The sequence below is a fragment of the Pristiophorus japonicus genome, chromosome 5, assembly GCF_044704955.1.
Source record: "Pristiophorus japonicus isolate sPriJap1 chromosome 5, sPriJap1.hap1, whole genome shotgun sequence".
NCBI lineage: Eukaryota > Metazoa > Chordata > Chondrichthyes > Pristiophoridae > Pristiophorus > Pristiophorus japonicus.
Window position 1 is genome coordinate 99,064,823 of NC_091981.1, and position 13,586 is coordinate 99,078,408.

At 45.4% G+C, this 13,586-nt stretch overlaps 1 protein-coding gene across 1 annotated transcript in view; it reads right to left on the reverse strand.

Moving 5' to 3' along the window:
• LOC139263855 (sperm-associated microtubule inner protein 4) overlaps window positions 1-951 on the reverse strand; it is a 91,637-nt gene extending 90,686 nt beyond the window's left edge. Inside the window, exon 1 of the mRNA XM_070879911.1 lies at window positions 806-951. Within this exon, the coding sequence (XP_070736012.1) occupies window positions 806-951 (146 nt within the window). The remainder of the gene's footprint in view (window positions 1-805) is intronic.
• Window positions 952-13,586: the final 12,635 nt, after the last annotated feature.

Consider the following 13,586-nt stretch of genomic DNA (forward strand, 5'->3'; position numbering starts at 1 on the left):
TCCACATCTTTGTCATCTCACGACTCGATTTTTCTAACATCCACATTGTGGGCCACCCAACCTTCAAACCGTCCAAAACTCTGCTGCCCACACTACACCATGCTCATTTTTCACCACCAGCCCCCCCCAAGGATTACACTTAAAATCCATATTCTCAACTACAATCCTCATCCCATCATCTCCATCCTTATGTCTCCTACCCATCGCATCCTCCAGTCCTCCTGGAACTCCCTGCATAAACCTTTCCGCCTCTCCATCTCTCTTTCCTCATTCAAGACACTCTTTACCTCTTTGACCAAGCTTTTAATCACCCGCACTAACTTCTACTTATGTGGCTCAGTGTCAAATTTTTATTGCATAATCCTCCTACGAAGTGCCTTGGGACGTTGCACTATGTTAAAGGCGCTATATAAATACAAGTTGTTGTTGTTTCTGTCCTCCTGTGTATCCCATCGCCCTCCACTCCAGTTTCAGTGATGCAGCCTTCAGCCACCTCAGCTCTACTCTTTGGAACCACTCTCGACCTCCGTTCCACCTTTGAAAGCCTTTCAAAACACATTTCTTGCACCAAGCTTTGGTTCACTTCTAACTCTTCAGCATAGGTTTAGTACGGGCTCTCTATCCCCCCCTCTATGAAGCACCTTGGGGCATGTGTTCTCTGCGAAAGGTGCTATATATAAATGCAAGTTGTTATACAGATGCCATTTGCAAATATAATCATTGCAAAATTAGTGATTAGTTTGTGGTACTAAGTTTTTTTCCTCTCATTGGTTTCAAGTGGACTCTCTGCAGATACGTCTCTCACCTGTTGGCAGATACAGTGGGCCGCTGGGGAAACTGCATTGGGGTGATCTGCTCATTGGACTCATAGGCGGGGTGCAGAGAGCTGAATCCTTCAGTTTCTCTGTAGAAATAAAACGGGTCGCCGGCCGACAGGCGATCGGTCTGCATGGTGAGACCGGAGGGCAACTCTGTGGAGTTCTTAAAAAAATAAAAACGATATAATCGAAGAGGGGAGAGACAAGTTGGGAAACACCGCGGCCGCTGTCTACCTGTACCACGGTAACAGGACACACCCCGGCCAGATCGCATTGGTCAATCGTGTATGACGGCAATCCATGACAATAAGCCTGAATCACATCCTCAATAATCAGCAGCATCACCACATCTTTAGGTGACCGCCCAGGAAAAACCTGCTGGCCGAAGAAAGCAAGTCGCTTCAACGGCGAATCGCTCCGTGCAGTACCGCCCCAATCGCATACAGTGACCGTGGCTATAAAATGCGGATGGATCGTCTCCACGGAGATGAATGAAACACGGCATAATGGAGACCACCAGATACTTAATAAGGAGGGAAGCCATTCGGCCCAGAGCAACCCTACACTCATCGAATGGTTTGGTAATCTTTCTTGGGTCTGTACCTGCACCAGTCCATTCTAAGTGGTGATCATTCTTTGTGAAGAAGAACCTCCTGATATCAGTCCTAACATTACCATCTATTAATTTGAACCTGTTTTGTTCCCGCAGTTTAATTTATAGTATTCTGAATGGACTTTTTCTATACTATTTACCATCTTATATATAAGATGCCTCCTGTCCAGGCTGAAAAGACCATGGGGCTGAAATTGCCCCTTTCCTGAAAGCCTCTTAGCACCAGACAGCGGCGGCCTCGCTGCGGAGCGCAATGGCCACCGACTTTTCCCGTGTTATCGCGGCGGTGCCCCACTCACCCCCCCCCCCCCCCGCTCTGCCACTGCCGATCTGTGCTATATGTGTCATCGCAGTGCGCACCGCTGATCTACCTCCCTGATGGCAAAATTCTGCCGTGAAAATCTTTGGCCTGCCTGGCGGTGCCCAAACAAGCTTTTTCCCGATGGTCCAGTGAGGCTGAGGCCTTCTGCAGTGGTGGCGCGGCTCCCCTACTGCCGCTGCCGTCTTGTTTTTTTTTTGTTGGCCGACTGCCAGGTCAGCGCGACAATTATGCCCCCGGGTTCAGCCAGGCCGCCAACAGGCAGCCTGACACCCCCTCTTGGGTGCCAGGCCGCTGGCCCAGCCGAAACCCTCCCTGGTGGTCCAGTGGACCAAAGTTAAAACATCCCGGAGGCTCTCCCCTTTTAAGTGAAGGAGACAGCCATGATGACTTCATCGCAGTGGTCACTACATTCCTCCCCCCCCCCAACTTCCGGACTCCGCTGCACTCACCGACTGCCCCAATGTCCGCCCCATTAAGAGTGACTTCCAGATCCGACTGGAAAAAAATAAAGCAGGATTTCGCTCAAGAGGCCATCTCAATCACCGCGGTGGTGAAAACCCGTTTTGAGCGGGGGGCCCACTGTGGCCCACAAGTCCCTCAGTGTTTCCTGGTAACTCTGACTTCTCACATTAAAGTATCAGTCACACGGCACTTCAAAGTTTGAGTATCTCCCAGGTTTCTTGGCAATCAGAACTGGATACAGTACTAAAAGTGTGGTCTGACCAGGGCACTGTGCAGTTTGAGAATGACTTCCTCTGACCTGAATTCTACTCTTTCGCTGTGTATAGTTCAACATTCTTTACGTTTTGTTGATTACTGTTTGGCATTAGTTGGACATATCGGGGCCGAAACTCAGGCTCCTGAAAAGGCTTCTTACCGTTGGAAAGTGCCAGCCAAGCGGCGGAGTCAAGTGGCTGCCGATTTGCGGTCGAATGGCCGCTGCCAGCGAAATTCACCTTGTTGAGTTTTCCAATGGTCCCCACTTCCACCCCATTGCTGCTGACCCTTCCTAATTGCGTCATCAAAGAGCACAACGCTGATCTCCCGCACCGCCATTGAAATTCAGCTACAAAAATCTTCGGGCCGCCGAGTGGTGCCCCCGATAACTTTTTCTGTCAGTGCACTGTATTTGAAGTGTGTGCAACAATGGCTGTGTGGCGGTTATTCAAGGGGAGGGTGCACGGCTGTGGTCGCCATTTTATTTTTTTTATTGGCTGACTGCCAGGTCGGCCCAATAATTATGCCCCCTGGTTCGGCTGGGCCGCTAAAAGGCAGTCTGGCACCCCTTCCTGGGTGCCAAGCCGCTGACTCGGCCAAAGTCCTCCCTGTGAACCCAGTGAACCTAACTAAAAGAATTGCAGAGCGATTCACAGCAACTCTCCCCTTTAAGTGAAGGGGAGAGATGAGGTGACGCACACCCGGCATGACATCATCAGCGCCAGGCTGATGACTGACATCAGCGGAGACTCCGTCCCGCCTCCAATTCTGCCCTTCTAGAGTGCTCACCGCCGCACTTTCGCCCCCATTATGACCACTTCTGGTCCGCTCCAAAAAAAATGACGAAGAGCTGCATTTTGCGCAGGAGGCCACCTCATCCACAGCGGTGGGGAAAACACATCAACAGCGGTAGATGCGACCTGTTTCGGGTGGCGTTGAATTTCTACCCCATCAAGTCTACTAAGACTCCTGGGTGTCTTTCACCTTCATCTTTAGCTGTTTCAACATTAGTCATGGAATATAAATATCACCCATTTTCCTGTCTAAAACGTAATACTTTAGACTTGCTATCATTAAAAGTTATCTTCCAGTCCACCTCCATATTTTGTTTAACTCATTCTGTAATTTCTAGGCTGCCTCCTTTGATTCCACTACTCCTAGTTTGGTACTATATTCCCCCTCGCATATAGCGGGTGTGTCGGGGCACTAACGTGAATTTCCTGCTATATGTGGTGGATGCTAAATCCATTGAACTCTATGTTTAAGATTTTAAAGAAATAAAATCTAGGATCTCTAATCTAGTTAAAAAGTGGTGGAAATTGTATTGTATGATACTAAATCAACCCAAAATTGAATAATGATTTATTTGTTGGAAACCATCCATTTTTAGCAAACAGCTTGACGTTTCCATTAGCTGTAATGAGCAGGGTGGATAAGGGGGAACCAGTGGATGTGGTGTATTTGGATTTCCAGAAGGCATTCGATAAGGTGCCACATAAAAGGTTACTGCACAGATAAAAGTTCATGGGGTTGGGGGATAGAGGATTGGCTAACTAACAGAAAACAGAGAGTCGGGATAAATGGGTCATTTTCCGGTTGGCAAACAGTAACTAGTGGGGTGCCGCAGGGATCGTTGCTGGGACTCAACTATTTACAATCTATATTGATGATTTGGATGAAGGGACCAAGTGTAATGTAGCCAAGTTTGCTGATGATACAAAGATGGGTGGGAAAGCTAGTTGTGAGGAGGACACAAAAAATCTGCAAGGGGATATAGACAGGCTAAGTGAGTGGGCAAAAAATTGGCAGATGGAGTATAATGTGGGAAAGTGTGAGGTTATCCACTTTGGCAGAAAAAATAAAAAAGCAAATTATCATTTAAATGGAGAAAAATTACAAAATACTGCAGTACGGAGGGACCTGGAGGTACTTGTGCATGAAACACAAACAGTATGCAGGTACACCCATTCTTTCCCTCAACGACTATCTGTCCCACCTGTGACAGGGACTGTGGTTCTCATAGCCACCCTAAGGACTTTTTAAAGAGTGGAAGCAAGTCTTCCTCGATTCCGAGGGACTGCCTATGATGTTGATGCAGGTACAGCAAGTAATCAGGAAGGCAAATGGAATGTTGGCCTTTATTGCAAGGGGGATAAGATATAAAATCAGAGAAGTCCTGCTACAACTGTACAGGGTATTGGTGAGGCCACACCTGTGTACAGGTGTACTGTGTACAGTGTACCTGCGTACTGTGTACAGTTTTGGTCTCCTTATTTAAGGAGGGATATACTTGCATTGGAGGTAGTTCAAAGAAGGTTCACTCAGTTGATTCCTGAGATGAAGGGTTTGACTTCTGAAGAAAGTTTGAATAGTTTGGGCTTATACTCATTGGAGTTTAGAAGAATGACAGATGATCTTATTGAAACATATAAGATAATGAGGGGGCTACAAGGTAGATGCAAGGTAGATACAGTGAGGATGTTTACACCCATGGGGAAATCTAGAACTAGGGGGAATAGTTTCAGGATAAGGGGCCACCCATTTAAACTGAGATGAGGAGGAATTTCTTTTCTCAGAGAGTTGTAAATCTGTGGAATTCTCTGCCCCAGGGAACTGTGGAGGCTGGGTCATTCAATATATTTAAGGTGGAGATAGACAGATTTTTGAGTGATAAGGGTGTAAAAGGTTATGAGGAGTGGGCAGGGAAGTGGAGTTGAGTCCATGATCAGATCAGTCCTGATCTTATTGAATGGCGGAGCAGGCTCGAGGGGTCAAATGGCCTACTCCTGCTCCTACTTCTTATGTTAACAATTTGCCTAGACTAGTTGGTGTTTGAAATCTGCCAACCTTTCAGTCGGTACTGTGCCAGATTTAATGGGCTGGATCTTGCTGGACCTGAGCAAGCCTCGTTAGTTAGATTTTTTCTTGCATCCATCAGCTCAAAAAATGTTTGCGCCGTAGCTTGCTGGAAGCTGATAATGGCGTGGCGAGGGTAATGCAGCATCTGAGACCTTGGTGAATGGCAGGGCCAAAAGTATATCTCCTTAACCAATGAGATTTAAGGATTGAGAAAGAAACTGTGGAATGACAGAAAAGGAAAAAGGATGAATTCGAGTCAAATTGGGTACAGAAACAGAAATAAAGAGCGGGAAAGAGAAATTGGACTGTGAGAGAGGAAAAAAGAGACAGAATGGAAAAGTAAGAAAAAATGTAAACATTTTTAATTTGACATTTTTTAAATCTCTTAACAACAATTTGCCACCTGAAGGAATGAGACTCCACAAATTAAATTGTTCCCATTCTGTACCAGAGAGGGTGATTGACATTGAATTAACAATTATCACGTTGTTCAAAAAAAGATACTAAGGGCTAGATTTTTGACAGGTTTGCGACCGGTTTTCTGTCTGGCCGAAATGTCAAAACAATTTTTTTTGGTGTTAAACGATTCACACAACATTTTGCGCCCTGGCAGAAATTTTGGCGGTGGTTTTGCGGCGGCGCTAAAATTTAGCGCCCGCCTGATGTTTTCATCATTCGGATGACGTCAATCGGTGTGTAACGCTGAGCTATCGCCCCAGGTGGAAAATTCGGCGATATCGCTTCTTTTACCGTCTGCCCGGAAACCCGCCCGAAAAAAATCAGTTGCACCCAGGTTGGACCCAGGGTGCACCCGGCGCTAACAGCGCCCTCTTGAAAACGGAGCAGAAGTTCACTGCATAAGAGGATTTGGAGAAGGAAGGCTGTGTTTTACACACTGAAGTTTTATGTGAGTTTATAGTTTGTTTGTTGCTGACTTCCCCAAGGTTCAGGCTGCCGTTGACTGTGCACGCATCATCTTGTGAGCACATTTACACAATCCAGAGGTTTACCGAAATCGAAAGGGATTCCACTCCAGGAATGTATTGATCGTCTGCAACCATACCCAGCGCATCATGGCAGTAAATGCTCAATATCCAGGGAGCATCCATGATGCTTTCATCTTGCGTGAGAGCAGTGTCTCATGCTTGTTCGAGCGTCAACCACAAGGTCAGAGCTGGATGCTGGGGTCAAAGGTTACAGCCTCACCACCTGGCTTATGTTCCTCCTTCGGAACCCTCAGACAAGCCAAGCATCGCTACAAGGCGAGCCATATCGTCGAACAGACAATTGGAGTGCTCAAGCAGCGTTTCCGATGCCTGGACCACTTTGGAGGCTGTCTACAATACTCCCTTCAGCAGGTCCCTGAGTTCATTGTGGTGTGCTGCATGCACAACATAGCCATCATGAGGGAACAGGATCTTCCACTGCATGTCCACCTCAGGAGAGAGGGGAGGACGAGGACGAGGACCCTGGCGAGGAACCCATGCCACCGCCACCACCACCACAGGGGAGGCCTCGTGGAGCTTTCACCACTGCAAAAGCCTTTCATCAGCAGTTCATAATTCAACATTTTGCTTGAACGGCACGTTTGACCGTTGCCTGGTCACTCTATCCCAACATGTTGACTATTCAGACTCTTATTCTGCAAATGGGACACTACACAGGAATGGTTAAGATGAACAAATATAGAAACATAGAACATAGGAGCAGTAGTAGGCCCTTCGAGCCTGCACCACCATTCAACATGATCATGGCTGATCCTCTATCTCAACATTATATTTCCGCTTTTTCCCCATACCACTTGATGCCTTTTGTGTCTAGAAATCTATCGCCTTCTTAAATATATTCGGTGACTTGGCCTCCACAGCCTCTGTGGTAGAGAATTCCACAGGTTCACCACCCTCTGAATGAAAAAATTTCTCCTCATCTCGGTCCTAAATTTCCTACCCGTATCCTGAGACTGTGACCCCTTGTTCTAGACTTCCCAGCCAGGGGAAACATCCTCCCTGCATCCAGTCTGTCCAACCCCATCAGAATTTGATACATTTCAATGAGATCCTCTCTCATTCTTCTTAACTCTAGTGAATACAGGCCTAGTCGACCCAACCTCTCCTCATACAACAATCCTGCCATCCCAGGAATCAGTCTAGTGAACCTTCGCTGCACTCCCTCTATGGCAAGTATATCCTTTCTTAGGTAAGGAGACCAAAATTGCACACAATACTCCAGGTGTGGTCTCACTAAGGCCCTGTATAACTGTAGTAAGACATCCTTGTTACTGTACTCAAATCCTCTTGCAATGAAGGCCAACATACCATTTGCCTTCCTAACTGCTTGCTGCACCTGCATGTTTGCTTTCAATGGCTGGTGTACAAGGACACCCAGGTTCCTTTTGTACATCAACATTTCCCAAGCTAGCACCATTTAAATAATACTTTGTCTTTATGTTTTTCCTACCAAAGTGGACAATTTCAATTTATCCACATTATACTGCATCTGCCATGTATTTGCCTTCTCACTCAACCTATCTAAATTGCCTTGCAGCGTCTTTGCATCCTTCTCACAACTCACAATCTCACCAATTTTGTGTCATCAGCAAACTTGGAAATATTACATTTGGTTCCCTCATCATGAATAGCTGGGGCCCAAGCACTGATTCCTGTGGTACCCCACTAGTCACTGCCGGCCATTCCGAAAAAGACCCGTTTATTCCTATTCTCTGTTACCTGTCAGTTCATGTCAGTACATTACCCACAATCCTATGTGCTTTAATTTTACACACTAACCTCTTATGTGGGACTTTATCAAAGGCCTTCTGAAAATCCAAATACACTACATCCATTGGTTCTCCCTTATCTATTCTATCAGTTACATCCTCAAAAAACTCCAGTAGGTTTGTTAAACATGATTTTCTTTTCATAAATCCATGTTGACATTGTCTAATCCTGTTTTAGTTTTTAGTTTTTAAGTGTTCCGTTATCACATCCTTTATAATAGACTCTAGCATTTTCTCTACTACTGATGTTAGGCTAACTGGTCTGTAGTTCCCTGTTTTCTCTCCCCCTCCTTTTTTAAATAGTTGGGTTACATTTGCCACCCTCCAATCTGCAGGAACTATTCCATCATCGATAGAATTTTGGAAGATGACAACCAATGCATCCACTATTTCCATGGCTATCCCGTTTAGAACTCTGAGATGCAGATCATCAGGCCCTGGGGATTTATTGGCCTTCAGTCCCATTAGTTTCTCCAGCACTATTTTCTTACTAATAATCATTTCCTTTAATTCCTGTTGCTCACTAGACCCTTGGTTCCCTAGCATTTCTGTATTTATTTAATTGTTCTGCCATTTCCTTGTTCCCCATTATAAATTCTCCTATTTCTGTCTGTAAAGGACCTACATTTGTCTTCACTAATCTTTTTCTTTTTACTTACTTGTAGAAACTTTTTATGTTCCTTTAAAGTTTACTCTCATACTCTATTTTCCCTCTCTTAATCAATCCCTTGGTCCATTTTTGCTCGATTCTAAACTGCTTCCATTCCTTAGGCTTGTTACTTTTTCTGGCAACTTTGTATAACTCCTCTTTGGATCTAATACTATCCTTAATTTCTCTTGTTAGCCATGGTTGGGCCACTTTTCCTTTTGTGTCTTTACGCCAGAAAGGAATGTATAACTGTTGCAATTCATACATTCGTTCCTTAAATGTTAGCCATTGCCTATCCACTGTCGTGCCTTTTAATGAATCTTCCCAATCATAGCCAATTCATTCCTCATACCTTCTTAGTTTCCTTTGTTTAGATTTAGCATCGTAGTTTCGGATTGGACTACTTCACTTTCCATCTTAATCAAGAATTCAATCATGTTATAGTCACCCTTTCCAAAAGGACCCCGCACAACAAGACTGTTAATTAACCCCTTCTCATTACACAATACCCAATCTAGGATAGCCTGTTCCCTAATAGGCTCCTCAACATATTGGTCGAAAAAACCATCCAGAAATTCATCTTCCACAGTATTATTACTAATTTGGTTTGGTCAGTCTATATGTAGATTAAAGTCACCTTCGATTACTGTAGTACCCTTGTTACATGCATCTCTAATTTCCTGCTTGATGCCATCCCCTACACTACCACTACTGTTTGAGGTCTATAGACAACTCCCACCAATGTTTTCTGCCCCTTGGTGCTCCTTAGCTCCACCCAGACTGATTTACGTCTTGATTTTCTGAGCCAATATCCTTTCTCACTATTGCTCTGATTTCATCCTTTACTAACAACGCCACACCACCCCCTCTTCCTTTTTGCCTGTTCTTCCTAAATATCGAATATCCTTGGATATTCAGTTCCCAACCCTGGTCACCCTGCAACCATGTCTCCGTAATTGTAACTATATTGTATCCGTTTACATCTATTTGCGCTGTTAATTCGTCTACCTTATTACAGATGCTTCGTGCATTTAGATACAATGCTTTTAGATTTGTCCTTTTAACATTATTAGACATCTTAACATTATTTTGTACTATAGCCCTATTTGTCTTAGCGCTATTTTTTCTTACCTGGACCCTATTTGTTAGTGCACTCTTTTGTTTGTATGCTCTGTCCCTTCCTGATATAATCTGGTTATCCTTACCACAATCACTTTGCTGCATTGCTTCCTTTTCTTTTCTCTTTAGCATTCTAGATTTCTCTCCACTGCAACCATCCTCTCCGTGCTCCCCCCCGCCCCCACCACCCCATTTAGTTTAAAGCCCTGTCTACCTCCCTAGTTATTCGGATATTCCCACAGAATACCTCTCTCGTTCCAAAAGAATTTAAACTTTTTAAACTTTCTAAACGTAATTGTGAAACTTTAATAATATTTATTAAACATTATTGTGAACTTTTATAACTTAACAGAATTGGGAAACTTTTACAACTTTTATAAAATAGCAATAACAACAAAACAATAACGAAAACAACAACCCCTGTACCAAACGTCTTTTACCTCGGGCTCCTCCCCCCTCCCCCTCACCCTAACCCCCCCCCTCCCTTGCAATCCCCCTCCCTCGTGTCATGACCATACCCAAGTTGGCACCGACAATTCGTGCAGCAAGGCAGCCAGAGTCCTGCTCTGTTGGAGGGAGTGACAATGGAGACGCAATGTGTGGATCCACTTGAGAAGGTCAAGGTATGTAAGGCCCGGCTTCTGAGTGGCAAACCTCTTGCTCGGCCTCGCCACACACAGGTGATGTCGGTCTGGGTGTGACACTGGGGACTGCAGTGTCAAAGATGGAGGCCATCAGTTGCGCATGGGCATTAACAGCCTCGCAGGTTTCGCTGCCCTCACGGACAATCTGTGACCCCCACCTCCGTCACGTTCACAGATAGTGCCGCGATGCTTGCGGGAATCCTAACCAATACCTCCAGGAGTTGTCGGGTGAACTGGACGCTCTCCTTGGACAGTCCCACCATGTCCAGGTGTGCATCTGCCTGTCTGTCAGCAGACCGGCTTTGTCGACTTACCCTCCGGACAGATGACATACGGGATTCAACCCTGGTAGTGCATTGCTGCATGCCACTTGTACTTGGGATCTCGGATGGCTCAAAGTCCGAGAATATTTCTTCCTCTGACGAAGTGCTGTCCAAAGGAAAAAGAGATGTCAAGTGCATCACCACCCCCCCCCCCCCCCCAATAGGCTGCTCGGTCTGGTCCTCTCCTTGAAGTTCCTCGCCCTCATCCCCCTCCTCCTGATAACCTGAGGTGGGGGATTCCATTGGAGGATGTGGCGCATACAACTCCTCACCTGGAAATAGAAAACAACAGACGAGTGGTTAGTGGCAGGGGAGGGGGCAGGGTGCCATGAGTAAGGTCACATAGCACAGGCTCATTTGAAAGACTGCTGCTATTCCATTATATGTAGTCCAGAGACACTGAATCACATTGCCCCAACCTTCTTTGAGGATGTAAAGAACAGGGTAGAATAAGGGGAACCAGTGGATGTAGTGTATTTGGACTTCCAGAAGGCATTTGACAAGGTGCCACATAAATGTTACTGCACAAGATAAAGGTTCACGGGGTTGGGGGTAATATATTAGCATGGATAGAGAATTGGCTAACTAACAAAAAACAGAGAGTCGGGTTAAATGGTTAATTCTCGGGTTGGTAATCAGTAACTAGTGGGGTGCCACAGGGATCAGTGCTGGGACCCCAACTATTTACAATCTATATTAATGACTTGGAAGAAGGGACTGAGTGTAATGTAGCCAAGTTTGCTGATGATACAAAGATGGGAGGAAAAGCAATGTATGAGGAGGACACAAAAAACCTGCAAAAGGACATAGACAGGTTAAGTGAGTTCACAAACATTTGGCAGATGGAGTATAATGTTGCAAAGTATGAGGTTATGCACTTTGGCAGAAAAAAATCGAAGAGCAAGTTATTATTTAAATGAAGAAAAATTGCAAAGTGTTGCAGTACAGCGGGACCTGGGGGTCCTGGTGCATGAAACACAAGAGGTTAGTTTGCAGGTACAGCAAGTGATCAGGAAGGCCAATGGAATCTTGGCCTTTATTGCAAAAGGGATGGAGTATAAGAGCAGGGAAGTCTTGCTGCAGTTATACAGGGTATTGGTGAGGCCACACCTGGAATACTGCGTGCAGTTTTGGTTCCATATTTAAGAAAGGTTATACTTGCTTTATTGGCGGTTCAGAGAAGGTTCATGAGGTTGATTCCAGAGATGAGAGGGTTGACTTATGAGGAAAGGTTGAGTAGGTTGGGCCTCTACTCATTGGAATTCAGAAAAATGAGAGATGATCTTATCAAAACGTATAAGATTATAAGAGGGCTTGACAAGATGGACGCAGAGAGAATGTTTCCACTGATGGGAGAGACTAGAACTAGGGGGCATAATCTTAGAATAAGGGGCAGCCCATTTAAAACTGAGTTAAGGAGGAACTTCTTCTCTGAGGGTTGTAAATCTGTGGAATTTGCTGTCTCAGAGAGCTGTGGAAGCTGGGTCATTGAATAAATTTAAGACAGAGATAGACAGTTTCTTAACCGATAAGGGGTTATGGGGAACGGGCAGGAAAGTGGACCTGAGTCCATGATCGGATCAGCCATGATCATATTAAATGGCGGAGCGGGTTACTCCTGCTCCTATTTCTTATGTAACCCTAGTCCAGAGACACTGCATCACATTGCCTCAACCCAGCTCAGGGATTTTGCAAGACTTATCCTCATTTTTGAATGGGGGGGGGGGGGTTCAGCACCCCCACGGGCAGTTGTCCTCCCTGAGGCACCGATCAGACCAGTTACTCTTTCCTCCAGGTCTGTCAGAGGCATGGTTCTGGCTGGACCGCTGCTGTCCGTCGCTGCTCCTGGTGGTTGTGGGACATCTTTCCCTGCAAAGATGACAATGGGAATGGTTACCAAAGGGCCCATCTGCTCTTGTGGCACACACAGATAGCCACCAAAACACTTATACTGTACTGTGTGCGTTTAATACAGTCCTCTGTTTAATGCTCCTGGAAGTTGCACGTGGTTCATGAGGATGACATCAAAGTGCAGAACATCTTTTAAGATCTCAGAAAGCAATCTTAATAATGTGTAAAGATCATTCATGGCAAATAAGGTGCAACACTAAGCCTACCTATACCAACATGTGTCAGATTTATAATTTAAGTAATGAAGGAGTGCATCAGTAAAAATATTACTTACTCTAAAGACCCTGCAATGGTCATTGAACCTCTCGCGGCACTGTGTGGGTCCTTCGGATGTCGCCGATATCAGACACCTCCTCAGTGATGCTGGTCCAAATGCGATGAAAACCGCTGGGTGGGATTTACTTGCACCCCTCCTGTTTAATTCCGCCCATCTCCTTTTCACAGCAATGACAAGGGCCTCCGTGGCCTCATTGCTAAACCTTCTGGCTCGCTGCCTGCTCCCATCTCCTTCCATTGTGAATGCAATCTAAAAATTGCTGATTGAGCTGCGGGCGCTCCCTGACAGCTGACCAGAAGTGCAGGAAGAAGAAAAAAATGGCAAAAAAAATCGCGCATGTGCAGAAGTTCCGATTTTATTTTCAGTCGCAAATTTCGGCTCCGGTGCACAAATTCAGTTGTGCAATGCCGAATTTATCGCTATTGCTCTTCACCGTTTGGTGAATTTTGAGAGCTCTGGCGGTAATGGTACCCTAGTGCTAAAAAAAAATTCTGCTGCGATTAGTGCCCAAAAACGGGCGAAATCGCTAAAACTCGAAATTCTAGCTCATAAGCTCTT